Source organism: Diaphorina citri, unplaced genomic scaffold, assembly GCF_000475195.1.
Source record: "Diaphorina citri unplaced genomic scaffold, Diaci psyllid genome assembly version 1.1 scaffold895, whole genome shotgun sequence".
Lineage (NCBI taxonomy): Eukaryota > Metazoa > Arthropoda > Insecta > Hemiptera > Psyllidae > Diaphorina > Diaphorina citri.
The window spans coordinates 126,876-143,796 of record NW_007378326.1 but is presented as its reverse complement, the minus strand read 5'-3'; the positions used below and the strand labels follow the sequence as shown (position 1 = coordinate 143,796).

At 39.0% G+C, this 16,921-nt stretch overlaps 1 protein-coding gene across 1 annotated transcript in view; it reads left to right on the top strand.

The window, feature by feature from the left end:
• The first annotated feature begins 11,166 nt into the window (after positions 1 to 11,166).
• Positions 11,167 to 16,921, top strand: part of LOC113468917 (tensin-like) — a 16,033-nt gene continuing 10,278 nt past the window's right edge. Inside the window, exons 1-3 of the mRNA XM_026826230.1 lie at positions 11,167 to 11,220; positions 13,048 to 13,089; positions 13,745 to 13,959. Coding sequence (XP_026682031.1) covers positions 11,167 to 11,220; positions 13,048 to 13,089; positions 13,745 to 13,959 — 311 coding nt within the window. The remainder of the gene's footprint in view (positions 11,221 to 13,047; positions 13,090 to 13,744; positions 13,960 to 16,921) is intronic.

Sequence of the window (16,921 nt, the reverse complement as noted above, 5' to 3'; positions counted from 1 at the left end):
AAAATCATCAAGCTGAGATATTTAACTTTAAAGTTTTCAATTTTTCATCTAAATCCTTGAAAAGTATGTTTACAAAAAACACTGTAACTCATCGAAAAAAAAGTTATAACTGCAGTTGATAGAGAAGATAGAGCGCACCCCGTTCTATTCAAAAAGCCGTTTTACGCAAAACTTCCCTTTTTGCACCCAGCTCCTCAACTCTGGATTACTCGTAAGTGAAAACTCTTCTGTGCTACGATCGGGCATTAAAATCCCCTCTTTACTCTGAAAAATGAACTATCTAAGGAGTTGTGAAATGAATCGGGGGTGATTCATCTTTATTGCAAGATAGTCTTACCTTTACCACTTTCTTCCTATATCCAACTACATCATGGTCTTAAACCCCAAGTCTTACCTTTACCACTTTCTTCCTATATCCAACTACATCATGGTCTTTTTTATCATTTTTTATTATAGCTATAGTTTGTGTGTGAAAGGGGGGGGGGCGTGAGATGTTTATTTATTTCTAGGGGGGGCGCCAGCTGAAAAAGGTTGGGAACCCCTGATCTAAGGAGTTGTGAAATGAATCGAGGGTGATTAATCTTTATTGCAAGATAGTCTTACCTTTACCACTTTCTTCCTATATCCAACTACATCATGGTCTTAAACCCCGAGTAAATTGAGGAGCTGGGTGCAAAAAGGGCAATAAATAAAAATCATCAAACTGAGATATTTAACTTTAAAGTTTTCAAATTTTCATCTAAATCCTTGAAAAGTATGTTTACAAAAAACGCTGTAACTCATCGAAAAAAAAGTTATCACTGCAGTGGATAGAGAAGATAGAGCGCACCACGTTCTATTCAAAAAACCGTTTTCCGCAAAAAGGGCAGAAAATCCATATTTCCCTTTTTGCAACCAGCTCCTCAACTCTGGATTACTCGTAAGTGAAAACTCTTCTGTGGTAAGATCGGTCATTAAAAGCCCCTCTTTACTCTGAAAAATGAACTATCTAAGGAGTTGTGAAATGAATCGGGGGTGATTCATCTGTATTGCAAGATAGTCTTACCTTTACCACTTTCTTCCTATATCCAACTACATCATGGTCTTAAACCCCATGGATTAAACCCGGCTTAATTATTTCATTGTGGATGTGGATATCTGGCAAGGTATTTCCTGAATGTAGGTGGTCATATTGTTCAACCAAGGCACATAACTGGGTGTAAATCAATGCCACTAATCTTTTCTCAGGAAGTCGGCGTTTAATGAACAATACCACCTATCTACTTTCTTTTTCTCTTCGATGAATATGTTTTACTTCACCCACCTTGTATAGTTGATGGATTTTCCCTCTGTCAGCAGTTGATCGAAATGGTAGGACTTTGTGAGGGAAAATTGGTTTTTTTCAGTAAAACTTCAATTGGGATTCTTTTTTCTCTCCAAAAGTTATCAATATTTACCCATTATAAATTTTATTATTAGGAATTTTTGTTTCTCAAGCGTCAATTCTTCAGGTGCTAGGTGTTCCTATTATGTATTCAGCATTTCACGCCACTCCGGCAATTCAAATACAAATATTCTCCTAGTCCTAATACCCAATGCCCTAAATACAAGTGCAGCATAATAATAGAGCTCCATACATAATTATATCACAGCAAATACACATATGGCTCAATCATCTACTCAGTCATACCTATGCATTGTCTGAGGGTCACCACACATGTGGTGAAATAATACCCAATGCCCTAAATACAAGTGCAGCATAATAATAGAGCTCCATACATAATTATATCACAGCAAATACACATATGGCTCAATCATGTACTCAGTCATACCTACGCATTGTCTGAGGGTCACCACACATGTGGTGAAATGTTGAAAGTTGGTCCCCGAGAAAAATCATGATAGTGGAGATGCAAATTTGACTTTATGCAAGTATATCTAACTGGGAGATGAGAAGAACCACAAAATATTAGTGGAGATGTCAAAACTCTCAACCCAATAGAGCACTTCCAGTGGTCTTGTCTTTAGCGCGGTAGACTTCGGAAAAGCGTCAATTCTTCAGGTGCTAGGTGTTCCTATTATGTATTCAGCATTTCACGCCACTCCGGCAATTCAAATACAAATATTCTCCTAATACCCAATGCCCTAAATACAAGTGCAGCATAATAATAGAGCTCCATACATAATTATATCACAGCAAATACACATATGGCTCAATCATGTACTCAGTCATACCTACGCATTGTCTGAGGGTCACCACACATGTGGTGAAATGTTGAAAGTTGGTCCCCGAGAAAAATCATGATAGTGGAGATGCAAATTTGACTTTATGCAAGTATATCTAACTGGGAGATGAGAAGAACCACAAAATATTAGTGGAGATGTCAAAACTCTCAACCCAATAGAGTGCCCCCTAATGACGTGGTGATTATTTGCTAAAATCTTTATTGTTGAAAAGCGTTGCCAAATTCCCCCTCCCCCAAACACAGAGGAAGGAGGAGGCCCAACACTATAGAGGGGGGCTCTCGAAACAAATTTATTTTCTACTAGCTGTAGTGGGTGGTTGTGGTACATTAGTGCAGCCCACACAACCCTATCACGGAACAACTAGCACGCACGGGGGCTTAGTGGGGATTTTTAGTGGAAGTCCAGAGTTCAGGCCTGATTTTAGTGCCAGCGCAGTTAAGCTGTCTAATTATTTTTCTGTTCCTTCTTCTTTTGCTCCTATTTTACTATCTTTGTTTCCTCTCCTCTCCTTCTTCCCTTCCTTGTCCATCATCTATCTACTATTAATTTGGTCCTTTTTAGCACATCCACTAATATTATCGCCCTCGCTTTACCCTTGTTCTTCTCTTTTATCCTGTATTCTAAGTACTTACCTAACTAATTGCTGAATCGGTATACCGAATTCTGGTCAATATAAACGTACCAAATCTTTGTTTGTCCAGTTTGTATATCAGAAATCCCTCCAGAAGTAATTCCAGATTTCTTAATTTCTTTAGCACTTAAAATAAGTAGAAGCTGTATCAAACATTTCATATCACACTGGAGACTTGAGATTTAGAAACACGCTTTTTTAATGACATTGTTCTCGTGTTTATTTTATTAAAATTAAGTATGTTATTTTATACATATTATTCTATTCTATTAATATTAAATATGTTAGGTTATCAGAATCTGGAACAGTTGGGACATCTCTTAGCCGTTGGAACATTTCATCTTGGAATATCTCGTCAAATAAAGCAACATCTAATAATGTATTTGTGTTACTAATATGTAGGGGAACACGGGGCAAAACGATACCCCACTCTTTTTAGGAGCTAGCACTTTGATCTGTGGTTGATTCTTTTATCTTTTGTTTTCGAAGAGTGCGGAGTTGTTTTCGATTTCACGAGTGTCTGTGTGACTTTTATTTTTTTAGTTAGGACCACTAGAGTATGGCACTAGAGGTGCCATTTTGCCCCGTGTTTCCTTATATTTTGTTTGATGTTTGTGTCTCTAATATGTTGAATATTGCTATATGGTTCTTGTGTTATTATATGATATGTTTCGGCTGGGACATCGTGGCAACATATTTCTTGGTGGATTTCCAATCTCGTGCCCAGTGGTTAGGACCCTGGGATTCGATGCTCGGGTGTGGCTTGAAATGTTGCTATTGCTAAAACGGTTTCTTGTTTAATAATCCACATTCGGAAATTAATTGATCTCGTAAACATGTCAGTACGTTCAAAAAAGTGAGAAAATATGGAGGAGAAATTCATAAAAAAAAAGGAAAAAATCCAGGAATTATCACGCCCAAAAATTGCATCAAGAAATGAAAACAATTTTAGCAATTAATTAATCAATAGAATAAAAAATATCAATGAAAAAATAATAATAAAATAAATCATAATAATAATCGTGTGAGTCTTGTATCTTATTTTTATCACTGAACTTCACAAATTCACATTCACAAGATCAGGTATAATCATGTAAATCTTCTGGGCTAATAAGCACCCAAACGTGTTTTGACACTAAAAACTGACCATCGAAAATTTGACCCGATTACATTACTTTCCTTCCTATAGGATAAGGAAAGTAAAAACCGCAGCTATTTGCTAACCCAAATTTCCCAAATGGTGTTCACCTGTTACCTGATTTCCACTGTGCAACTTCCACTGTGGAATATAGTACACTGTATAATACTGTAGATTGTGGAATACTGGAGAGGTAGAGTGTACTCTAGTGTAGATAGTTTTGTGCAGTCTGCAGTATTATGAACGCATATTTAAGCTCACACGTGCAAAATGAAAATAGATAGCTAATATTAAAGTGGAAATGTGAATTTTGTGCACGCGGACGTGTTTTGACACTAAAAACTGACCATCGAAAATTTGACCCGATTACATTACTTTCCTTCCTATAGGATAAGGAAAGTAAAAAGGTGTGATTTTTCTCTCACGGTATATACCTATATATGAGATGTCGAGACAACGAAACTCCGAGGGAGAAAAAATCGGAGTTATTTTTGGATCGCGTTGTTTATATTCACGTTCCCCTGTGTATTTTTTGTCACATAGGTGTAACGATATTGTTTCATCGTGTAAATTTTGAACCGGAGTAGATATAGGTCCCGTGAGAAGCGGTGAAGCTTGTCATCCTTTTGTTGAAAAGGTGTTTTTATCTAGTTTTGCGAATCTCGTCCAAGATTTTCTTCATTTTTCAAAGAACTCCCTTTTTCCTCGCTTCCAGAGATTTCCTCGTCGTTAATTTTTATTAACGTTCTCCTGAGAGTTTTTAGCTGTATTCTCAAGAGTAAAGTCTTATTAAGACTTCCTTTTATCCTAATAACAAGTCTGTTTCTAATCTAATGCCCTCACTCCGCAGCCCACAACTGGTGTAGGTACAAAGTTTGTTATTTTTTACATAAAGCTAAATCAAAATTTTGAAGGTGTACCTTCAAAATCAAGCCCCCCCAAAAATTTAGGCAAGAACCGCCTATGCAGTTTGGACTTCCAAAATGTCATTTTTTATTCCAACTACCTTTTCTGAATCTTTGAAAAATGTTTATTTTTGGTGCCGTAGATTAATATAGGCAGAGCGACGCTTCAAACTCTTGGCGTCCGCGCGCCTTCCGGCACGCTTGTTTCGTAGAGGCTTAATCCATCATTTAGGGCTGTTTGCCTCTACACCTCAGCTTGGGAGTGGGCTTTTTGTGTATGATAGCTCATGTTGTTATCTTCAAGATACTGAGTAAATTTGTCAGAAGACAAGATAGTCTCTCTCGTAGATACACCGTGATCAGACCATCCCATAGTGAAACCAGAACAAGCCTAATTAGTTCGAGCTTCCCTGTCAGTGAAGAATAGATGTCCGATTGCCTTAGTGACCGATGACCGGTTTATGTAGCTGTTGTTCTGACCTTGCTCGTGTAGTAACTCGATTGTTTCTTGGCATGGATTGAGTGTTGCGAGGAAACAGGTATTTGTGCTTCTGTTGTTTTTTGCTTGCAAAATGAGATTGAATACTTCATGCCTACGTACGTTTCGCATAATTATGTTTGCATTATTGAATTGAAAATTTGGGAGTGTCCTCTTCAAGTAAAGAATCATAATTTTTCGTACGCGTGACATGTCTTCATTTCAAGCTCTTGACGTTTGAACGAAACTGACTTTGTCCTTAGTCAAGTTCCTACTCAAATTAGAGTATCTAATATATCTAGTGGACCTTTTAAAAAAAAAAAAAAAAAAAAAAAAAAAAAAAAAATGCTGATATTAAAAAAGTTCCAAAGGTGAATTATTGAAAGTCAAAATGTCGGATTCTGTCTCGAATTTTTTGCACTCAAGTGTAGGTAAAACGACTTGACTCTTTCCATTGGAAGATATAACCAGATGGTAACCAGTAAGTTAGCAAGGTTAAGGTGTGACTCATTATCCGACCTTTAATCTTAGCATCTGGGTTTGATCCGACCCGAGGCATTCGAAAAACTTTCGTAACTTTTTTTTCTCGACAAAGTACAATAGACATCTATCTGAACTATGTGTGGAAACAGCTTAATACCTACCTATGGTGTTACGCTAGTGGACAAGTGAAAAAAAAATCTGGTGTGAACATCACACGACATGATATCAATTGACACCTAATGAAAATGGAGTAAAAATACAATTACAAAGACTCTAATAAAATTTAATTAATTCAATTAACACTCTAGAAAGCTAGAAACTCTCTACAATCTAGAAACTGAGAAACCATAACAGCCTCAAGTTTAGAATCTGCTGATGATGAGGTCAATTTGTTTTTAATTGATTTCGCCTTAAAAGAATAGAAAGGAGTTGGACTGTTGTACACAAAAAGCGGTCGAAACCCGCCAAAAAGCGGTCAAAATACCGCCAACCGCAGCACCTGTTTTAACCAAACGTTTTGTGTTGCATCCTTTTGTCACATTTGTGAACTACATACAAAATTTCAAGGTTCTAGCTTATACCGTTCCCGAGATATTGTTATATTACACCGAAAACCGCCAGAAAACGGTAAAATGCCGCCAACCGTTGCACCGATCTTAACCAAAAGTTTCGTGTCGCATCCTTGTCACATTTGACAGCTAAATACCAAATTTCAAGTCTCTAGCTCTTACCGTTCTTGAGATATTTTGTTTAGAGACAGACAGACACACACACACGGACCAATGGCTGAAACTTTGGATTTAGGCTCTAGGGACCTCAAAGAGTTAGAATCTGCTGATGATGAGGTCAATTTGTTTTTAATTGATTTCGCCTTAAAAGAATAGAAAGGAGTTGGACTGTTGTACATTCATAGTTCATACGGTACATAGAACATTATGATTATGAGTGTTATGTTATGACATAACACAATAAGCATGTCACAGTTATTACAAAAACATGATGTGGTTATGACCTTCCACAAGAATTTAGACTCCATGTTCATCTGAAATCTGAATCCTTCAATACAACATTCAATTCTTCACATTGTATGTTAGTATGTTACCTATTTTGTTATTGAATAGTTTCTGATTTTCTGAATCATTGGTACCTACTCTGAACTTCGTGAGGAACTATGAGTGGGAGATCAATATGTTTTTTTTTTCTTTTCTTTCTTTATTTCTTTCGTTTTTTCATATTTAGTCCTATTTCAATTACCTAACCTATCAATTATATCAAGATCCCGCACTCTTATGTTATGCATCGTTCTTCTGTTTCGTGCAACTTTCAGAAAGTTCACGCGTAAAATATTGAACGGATTAATTAGTTCGTGACTCAAAAGACATATCAATTTGTAGTTTAACCTTTGAAAACCAACTGATCAAACGGTTCTTCTGAAGGTGTGTCCAAACATAGTCGCCCAGCCGTCAACGATATCGATCGACGAGGTGAATCTATGTTGTCGAGGCAGTGTGGACAGTTCAGTCGATATCGATGGACTGCCGGTTGACTATGTGTGGATAAGTGGACGCATTTTAACAGAGAAGTCGAAGGTTCTAAGTCTAGAGTACTCTAGAGTCTAAAGTAAACCGTCCGTTGACCCTATTAGGTACAGTTCGGAAAATCGTGTTTTTTATAATCGGGCTAGGTACTTAGAAATTTAAAGGAAATATTATCACAAAATATCTAACCAGGTCGCAGTGACAAAGGGCGTTTATTATAGCCAATGGCCCTACTTATACCAATACCATCAATAGTTAGAAATTAGAAAAGAGCCCGGCCGCCCGTTCAGTGTTAAATAAATAAATTGTGTTCTTAGGTTTCACAAAATATCCTTCAGTTCAACAAACAGCACCCTTCAGTGTTTTTAATTCAAGACCACACCGTTCTGATTTCAGATCCATTGTCTCAGGCGCCACCACGTTGAATCAGCAAAGCTCGAATCTAACCTGGCTGCAGCGTCAGCAGCAGAAGCTACGCGAGCGTCGAGAAATTCAGCTGCGGAATGAACGACATCCTCATGAGACGCGACTGCTGAGCGAACTACGCTCCGTGCATCAGCACCATAGCAAAATATTGCGCCCTTCTCCTAGTCACAGAACCGATGGTGAGTCCACCTGTGTATGAAATTTAACTCGTGACTTAAGCGAAAAACTCACTCAGAACTATACGTACGAGTATGTTTGTATTAAAAAATTATCGCGAAATCCAAAAGAAAAGAAGGGCATGCAAAAACACAAAACTGTAGAATTTAAAGCTTTTTTTTCCACCACACATAGTCTACAGCCGTCAATTGATGAGCTGAATCTATGTTGTCGAGGCAGTGTGGCATACCTACTTAGCGGTTTCAGTCGACATGGACGGCTTTCAGTTCAACAAACAGCACCCTTCAGTGTTTTTAATTCAAGACCACACCGTTCTGATTTCAGATCCATTGTCTCAGGCGCCACCACGTTGAATCAGCAAAGCTCGAATCTAACCTGGCTGCAGCGTCAGCAGCAGAAGCTACGCGAGCGTCGAGAAATTCAGCTGCGGAATGAACGACATCCTCATGAGACGCGACTGCTGAGCGAACTGCGCTCCGTGCATCAGCACCATAGCAAAATATTGCGCCCTTCTCCTAGTCACAGAACCGATGGTGAGTCCACCTTTATGAAATTTAACTCGTGATATTAAGCGAAAAACTCACTCAGAACTATACGTACGAGTATGTTTGTATTACAAAATCATCCCGAAATCCAAAAGAGAAGAAGGGTATGCGAACACAAAACTGTAGAATTTAAAGCTTTTTTTTCCACCACACATAGTCTACAGTCGTCAATTGATGAGCTGAATCTATGTTGTCGAGGCAGTGTGGCATACCTACTTAGCGGTTTCAGTCGACATGGACGGCCGTCGACTTTGTGTGGATTGTTGGACACAGATTTATCAATCTGATAATTTTGTAAATTCCCTGCTCTCCTCCAACAAGCAGAGTGTGTGTCATAATGTCTGTGTCAAAAATTAATGTCATCCGAACAAAAAATAATAGGAAACTCTAGATTACGTTTTGTTTTAATCTTTAAAGTGTGCCACCACTTTCACTCCAGGGATAATTTTTTCTGAGTTCCATCTATTTTTTTTCTCTTTGTTTTTTGGTTCCAATTCATACCGAATGGTTCCATATGAATTCTATAAAGATTATTAATTTGATCTTCACTCCGAAGACGATTAGGTATAATTTTCAGTGTTTTTCTGCCCAACCTCCACGATATAGTTTGTTCGAATATAAACTGATTCGTCACTTTCGGTGAGAGAGGAAGGAAAATGAAGTCCTGTGAGCCAACAGACCTTTTTTTTCGTGGAGGTTGGGCAAGAAAACACTGAAAATTATACCTAATCGTCTTCGGAGTGGAAGATCAAATTAATAATCTTTATAGAATTTATAAAATGGAATTATTCGGTATGAATCGAAATTAAAAAACAAAGAGAAAATAGATGGAACTCAGAAAAAATTATCCCTGGAGTGAAAGTGGTGGCACACTTTAAAGATTAAAACAAAACATTATATTCGAACAAACTATACTAAGTCACTAGTGTTTCCCAAATTATCAACTGGGATTTTTGCCAATATAAACAAAAACTCTTGTTTGCTCTCTCAAAGTTGAGAACATTATGCTGAGCGGCAACCCGGCACCCTTTACTTTCTAATATTCTTTAGTTCTGACTAATGTCTGGATTAACCCTCCAGTTTGGAATCGAACCCGCAATCTCAGGGTCAAGAAGCTAAAACCTCTCGATCATTCGACATTTATACAATCAACCCGAGTTAATATAAGCAAAATAAATGATAGAGAGTCAATGAAACACAGTCTAACGAAGTTTTTTCTTACAATATTGTGGTTTTCTCGACTTGAAGCTGGCACGATATTCGAACAAACTATACTAAGTCACTAGTGTTTCCCAAATTATCAACTGGGATTTTTGCCAATATAAACAAAAACTCTTGTTTGTTTCTCTCAAAGTTGAGAACATTATGATGAGCGGCAACCCGGCACCCTTTACTTTCTCTAATATTCCTTAGTTCTGTCTAATGTCTGGATTAACCCTCCAGTTGGGAATTGAACCCGCAATCTCAGGGTCAAGAAGCTAAAACCTCTCGATCATTCGACATTTATACAATCAACCCGGGTTAATATAAGCAAAATAAATGATAGAGAGTCAATGAAACACAGTCTAACGAAGTTTTTTCTTACAATGTTGTGGTTTTCTGGACTTGAAGCTGGCACGTAGGTACCTACCTTGTTTTGTACTGGATGTTTCGGGTCTAAATTCCAGGCCCGTCTTTCTCTGGTTTGGAATCCATTTGTCCAAATGAACGCATTAGGCTTTAATTGGACTCACTGTAATCATGGACACTCGTTGCTATGTTGAAAGTCCAAAAGAGGTTAGGTAGTAGAACAACCGTGGGAGACACTAAAGTACACAAAAAGAAATTATGTTTTAGGGATTCAGCAAAACCGGGTCTCACCAAGGTCTCCCTCTCATTGCAGGTTACACGAGTGATACAACGTTGTTCGCCGACGACGAAGACTTCACCATCCCTTGATTTCCTTTTCCTTCCACGCACATGGAGTAATTTTTGGTAAACGCCTTGTCAAAAAGTAAATATTTGTATTGTGGTAGAAGATAATAGAGAGATCTCTCGCTACAAATATACAGTGTACCTACTATGCCTTTTATAGAGTCAGTATACAGTGTTAGAAAAGTAGACTAGAACCTTTTTTGCTAAAATAAATAATGTATCCGATAATACTGAGATGTCCCCTTAATTCCAACTTTGAATTTCTGCTTTTCTGTAGACTGTGATGAGCACTTCTTATCCGTAGAATCTATCTTAGTAGGTATATTAGGTACCTACTGTGATGTCTTCTAGGCTCTTATCTGATTTTATTAGTAACCTACTGGTCTCTATGTTAACCTGTTCTGGTTATATTTTACATCGTAAACCTATGTACGGTAATTACCTAACTTCAACTTCTTTTCTAAAATTCTTCATAATTCACGAGGGTAGGTACAAATGTTGATCCTTGTGGGAACCTGGTTCATTTATTTGCGTAAATATTTCTCCAAGGCTGTGTGTCTGAATGCTGTTTTCACAATCAAGTGTTTGTTTACAGTTGTTAGTGTGGTTCCATATGTCAAATAACAGTCTAATAAAAACAAGTTACACGCTATCACCCGTCATGTTATCACAAGCCTTGCAGAAATCAAGCACCGCGTTATCCTTATGTGCAATCGTCGGGCCAGGACTTATTTGGTCATCAAGGACTCTGTACTCAAGGTACTTTCTGGATTCTGGTATCTAGAAGTTGGCTTGGTCTTCAAGTGATCTATTTGGTCATCAAGGACTCTGTACTCAAGGTACTTTCTGGATTCTGGTATCTAGAAGTTGGCTTGGTCTTCAAGTGATCTTTTTTTTTTTTTTTTTCGCGTCCTACAGAACACAGGGCTTCCCACAAGTTGTGAGTAGGTGCTCGACTCGATTGTTTCTTGGCATGGATTGAGTGTTGCGAGGAAACAGGTATTTGTGCTTCTGTTGTTTTTTGCTTGCAAAATGAGATTGAACACTTGATGCCTACGTACGTTTCGCATAATCATGTTTACATTATTGAATTGAAAATTTGGGAGTGTCCTCTTCAATTGAAGAAACATAATTTTTCGTACGCGTGATATGTCTTCATTTCAAGCTCTTGACGTTTGAACGAAACTGAAACGAAGTTCCTACTCAAATTAGAGTACCTAATATATCTAGTAGACCTACTACCTTTCATTTTTGTCAATTGTATTTTGTATTAACCCTCTACCCACTGTCTTAAACAGGTCGTTAAAAAGTTCTTCACCAAATTCTAGTTCTAACTAGTGACACGATCAGTCCACTGTGATATCAATTTTTTGTCAATTGTATTTTGTATTAACCCTCTACCCACTGTCTTAAACAGGTCGTTAAAAAGTTCTTCACCAAATTCTAGTTCTAACTGGTGTTACGATCTGTCCACTGTGATATCAACTGAAATAAATAATGTATCCGATAATACTGAGATGTCCCCTTCCAACTTTGAATTTCTGCTTTTCTGTAGACTGTGGTGAGCACTTCTTATCCGTAGAATCTATCTTAGTAGGTATATTAGGTACCTACTGTGATGTCTTCTAGGCTCTTATCTAATTTTATTAGTAACCTACTGGTCTATGTTAACCTGTTCTGGTTATAAATCAGATTAGTGGTTGACTTTTGCCATTCTAACGTGTTGTGTTTCACCATTGAATCAAATGCCTACCCACTATCGGGAGTAAAAAAAAGCGTTCGTTTGAAAAATTTTATTCCTTGTAAACCCATCTCGTTTTTGCAAAGTTTTTAAAACCAAAAAATCAATCCGCAGAATAGTTTTTCATGATGAGGTCAATTTGTTTTTAATTGATTTCGCCTTAAAAGAATAGAAAGGAGTTGGACTGTTGTACATTCATACGGTACATAGAACGTTATGAGTGTTATGTTATGACATAACACAATAAGCATGTCACAGTTATTACAAAACATGATGTGGTTATGACCTTCCATCAGGAGCGTTGCATGAGTGTTATTTTACAAGAGGTTTGATAGAGGGAACTGTATCGGGAAGGTCTTATCGTCCCGAAATCAAAGAGAGAAGGAGGACAGGATAGGACAAAGCCAGCTGTTTCGGGATCGAACCTTATCTGATGTGGATAAATTTCTCCCCGGGGCGGGAATTACGATCTAGCGCTTGGTAGATTGGTGTAAGTAGGGCCATCGGCTTTAATAAACGCCTTATACCTATGTCACTGCGACCTGGTTACATCTTTTGTAAATAGATCTCGGCTTAAAAAGCAGGCACGCTACCTTCCAAAGCTAACTTAGGCCGGCCACTCACTATCAGGTAGACCTGACAAGCGGACCTGATCAGGCGTAGCTGAGAGGTCTACGTGATAGTGAGTGGCCGACCTTAGAGTGGCTGGAAAAAAGGTTTAATAGAGGAAGCCAGGGAACTGTAACAACGGAGGTCTAATATGACCTAGACAGATCTGAAGTCCACCGCGCTAACAACTGAGGTTAGACTAATGAGACTTACTTTATCATGTTAGGACGTAGTAGTATGTAACGTCCTCTGCATGGTCCAATGTGTCCACACTTCAGGTACACCCTGTAATTTTGCGTTTTGCATGACGTAGGACACACCTTGTATATTGTTTTTATTGGTATTTCCATCTTGTACATAATTCAGGAGCGTTGCATGAGTGTCATTTTACAAGAGGTTTGATAGAGGGAACTGTATCGGGAAGGTCTTATCGTCCCGAAATCAAAGAGAGGACGGGATGAGAGAAAACCAGCCGTTTCGGGATCAAACCTTATCTGTTTAGGATAAAGTTCGCCCCCAGCTTAGAATTAGAATTACGATCTATCGCCTACAAAGCACGCACGCTACCTTCCTTAGCCAACGTAGGCCAACCACTCACTATCAGGTAGACCTGACAGGTACGGCTGAAAGAGTCGGTCTATCAGTTCTAACTGGTAGTGAGTGGTCGGCCTTAGACTGTCTGAAGAATAGGTTTGATAGAAGGAATTGTAACGACGGAGGTTTACTTTTCTCGAGAAAGATTCAAAGTCCACCGCCCTAACCACCGAGAGGTTAGACTAATTAGACTTACTTTATCATGGATACTCGTTGCTATGTTGAAAGTCCTGAAGAGGTTAGGACGTAGTACTATGTAGCGTCCGTTGCAATAATGAGCTCTGAAGAATATGTAAAATTTAGACTGAGGATATTAAATCCACCGCTTTCTCATTTCAGACGCGTGATGAGAGCTACAGCTCATGGCGTGCTGGAGGCTCCAGTGCAGACGAAACCTCGCCCTCCCACTGTGGAACCCCTACCCCGCGCCCGAACACACCCGCCTTCCCTGTACAGCCCCGAACTCCATACACCAACCCCACCACCCCGACCAGTACACCGGCACCCACCCCGGCCACCACGGGACTACCACCCAAGAGCCCGTCAGCACAGAGGTTTGTGTCTTGTATATATCTCCGATAGGGTGTTTAACAGCTTGAGTATTAAGAGTCTAACCCCAGAAGAATTAGCAGTTCAACGCTAGAAGAATTAGGAGTCCAACCCCAGAAGAATTAGGAATTTAACGCCAGAAGATTTTAGGAGTACCCTTTTGAGGGACCAGTTTTTCGGATGTTCGATTTGACGGACCAAACTTTTAAGACCAGAGTTATCAGGCCTCCATAATAAGTCATCAATAGTTAGAAATTAGAAAAGAGCCCGGCCGCCCGTTCAGTGTTAAATAAATAAATTGTGTTCTTAGGTTTCACAAAATATCCTGAAGGAAATTCAGGTTTCGAACACACCCGCCTTCCCTGTACAGCCCCGAACTCCATACACCAACCCCACCACCCCGACCAGTACACCGGCACCCACCCCGGCCACTACGGGACTACCACCCAAGAGCCCGTCAGCACAGAGGTTTGTGTCTTGTACTCGTATTATCTTTGTTTTGATGGGGGGGGATTATATCGGGGATGGGGGGTAATATGAATAAAGAGGTGCTCTATTAAACTGTTGGTATAATGGAACAACTTAACGTCACTATATCTGCTAAGGTGTTCTAGTTATACCAACATCAAGATCTTTAGTGATGGGTTTTTTTATCTTCTATTCGTCGATGAGCTATAGAAAAAGTGGCGACCAGCTTTTGGAAATTGGTGCTTTCAACATGCTATTGCCGATCGCCTTCTAAAGTTCTGCCGAGGAATTAAAACTAGGGTTTCCAAGTGAAGACATAGTCGAAGCCCCTTGAAAAATTCTGTGATTCGCCATAATTCCCGAACGGTTCGTCCGATTGTCCTGAAATTTCGTCGGTAAAATTACCTATGTTAAATGTATCAAGGATAGATCACTGAATCACTATAGGAAGAGAATTATCTCTAGATACTGAACTTACTCTTTTTCTTCTCTCTGGTGTCAGAAAGGTTCGAGACGGCAATAGTCCTAACAAATGTCCTGTACATCGGTAGGTGCTCCGAAAGCGCAAGTACCTCGTTATGAAGCCAAAAAGACGTAGATGTAATCGACTTGTCCATAGTAGCAACCCAATACTAATCCTAGATAGTGTAGAGAAATTGTGAATAGTTCTCACGGAATGACCGATTCCCGTTGAAAATACGATGAAAATCAGATTAGTGGTTGACTTTTGCCATTCTAACGTGTTGTGTTTCACCATGGAATCAAATGCCTACCCACTATCGGGAGTAAAAAAAGCATTCGTTTGACAAGTTTTATTCCTTGTAAACCCATCTCGTTTTTAAATCAGATTAGTGGTTGACTTTTGCCATTCTAACGTGTTGTGTTTCACCATTGAATCAAATGCCTACCCACTATCGGGAGTAAAAAAAGCATTCGTTTGACAAATTTTATTCCTTGTAAACCCATCTCGTTTTTGCAAAGTTTTTAAAACCAAAAAAATCAATCCGTAGAATAGTTTTTGTTCTTTTTCGGTAGACACTTACCATTTTGAGTGATTGCCTGTACTTTCCCATGTCTGTGTGCTTGCTGAGATGAAAAATTCTTTTTTCACGGTCAAAGTTTCATTGCTTTAAGAGGGGAGGGGTGGGGGGAAATACGTGTGAATATTTTTTGTTTATAAAACCTTCGAACTGTGCCCTAAATCACCAAAGTATGGAAAAGTATCTTACAAGTGTAATAGCTAATGGAAAAGCAGAATTTTGAATTTGGACGAATCATATCAAAATATGGAATTGTAAATACTTTTCCATACTTTGGTGATTTAGGGCACTGATTGCACATGATGCATTTGATTCCCCAAAAGATTTCTAAGGTCCTGACCTGAGTCCTGTAAAATAGTAGGTATGAGTGATTCACCTGTACATATGTAGACCTGTACACATTTTTTATTCGGTAAGGAAAGGGAGGGGGGTCTGACGTATTTTTTTTTTTTTTTTTTTTTTTCAACTTTTCGGCCCTTGTTGTTAGTTAATGCTTCCAGAAGGGTTGAAGGATTTATACCTAAAGCGGAGGGGCCCTTTCTTTGATAAATGGTATTGTAGTCAAGAATCCATTTCATAGCAAGAGCCTTTGTACCGACAGCAGACCATCAACGAAGAGAATGAGAGTGGAGATAATTAGAGATCCAAGATCAAAAAATACTTCACCCTGGACACGGAACCAACCACATCATTCACCCCCAAAAGTATACCCGAGAGGGCGGGACCATTTAGGTACCTCACCCGCACCCCAAGTTAGGGTCGGCTCCATACGAGACCTTACAAATAGGAGTTATATTAAATGTGTATCCTACGACTGGTGTTTAATATAACCATCGATGCCGGGGTGACCGACCTGATTCCCTAAAAGGTTAAGTGATTACGCTCGTCGATATTTATTCGTAAAAGTAATTATAAATAAGATATGTCCGTGATAATAATAATGAAAGAAGGAAGTAAAACCTCTTATACCTGGCGAGGGTAACATTGTCCAAGGGGCACCAAGGCGCAAGAGGATTTTATTGGGAGCAGTTTTTTACAACAGAAGTGGAATGCCTTTGATATTGAGCCCGCGACATAGACGACGAGCCATATGGGAGAGCCCTAAGGAGGGAAGAGGAAGACGGTTCCGCAAAAGTCTATCCCCCCCCGTGGGTCAGGAAAGGGACTTTATGGTTTTCCCGCCAAAGGTAAGTAAAAGAGCTATGCCTCGACCTCATTTCCTCTATGAATCCATGTGAGAACCACATGGTTGCCGCCCATTGTAGAACTTAAGGTTTGACCGGCTTTTAAACTTTTTTTTTTTTTTTTTTTTTTTTTTTTTTTTTTTTATGAGTCTGGGGAGGTGGAAAGGAATTTGGGCCTTTTTTTTACACATGTGCCAGGAGTGATAATGTCCCCCACTTAGTGTATAGTATCGATGTAGAACCACAGTGTCCATTGGAAGTAGAACAGACCTGGA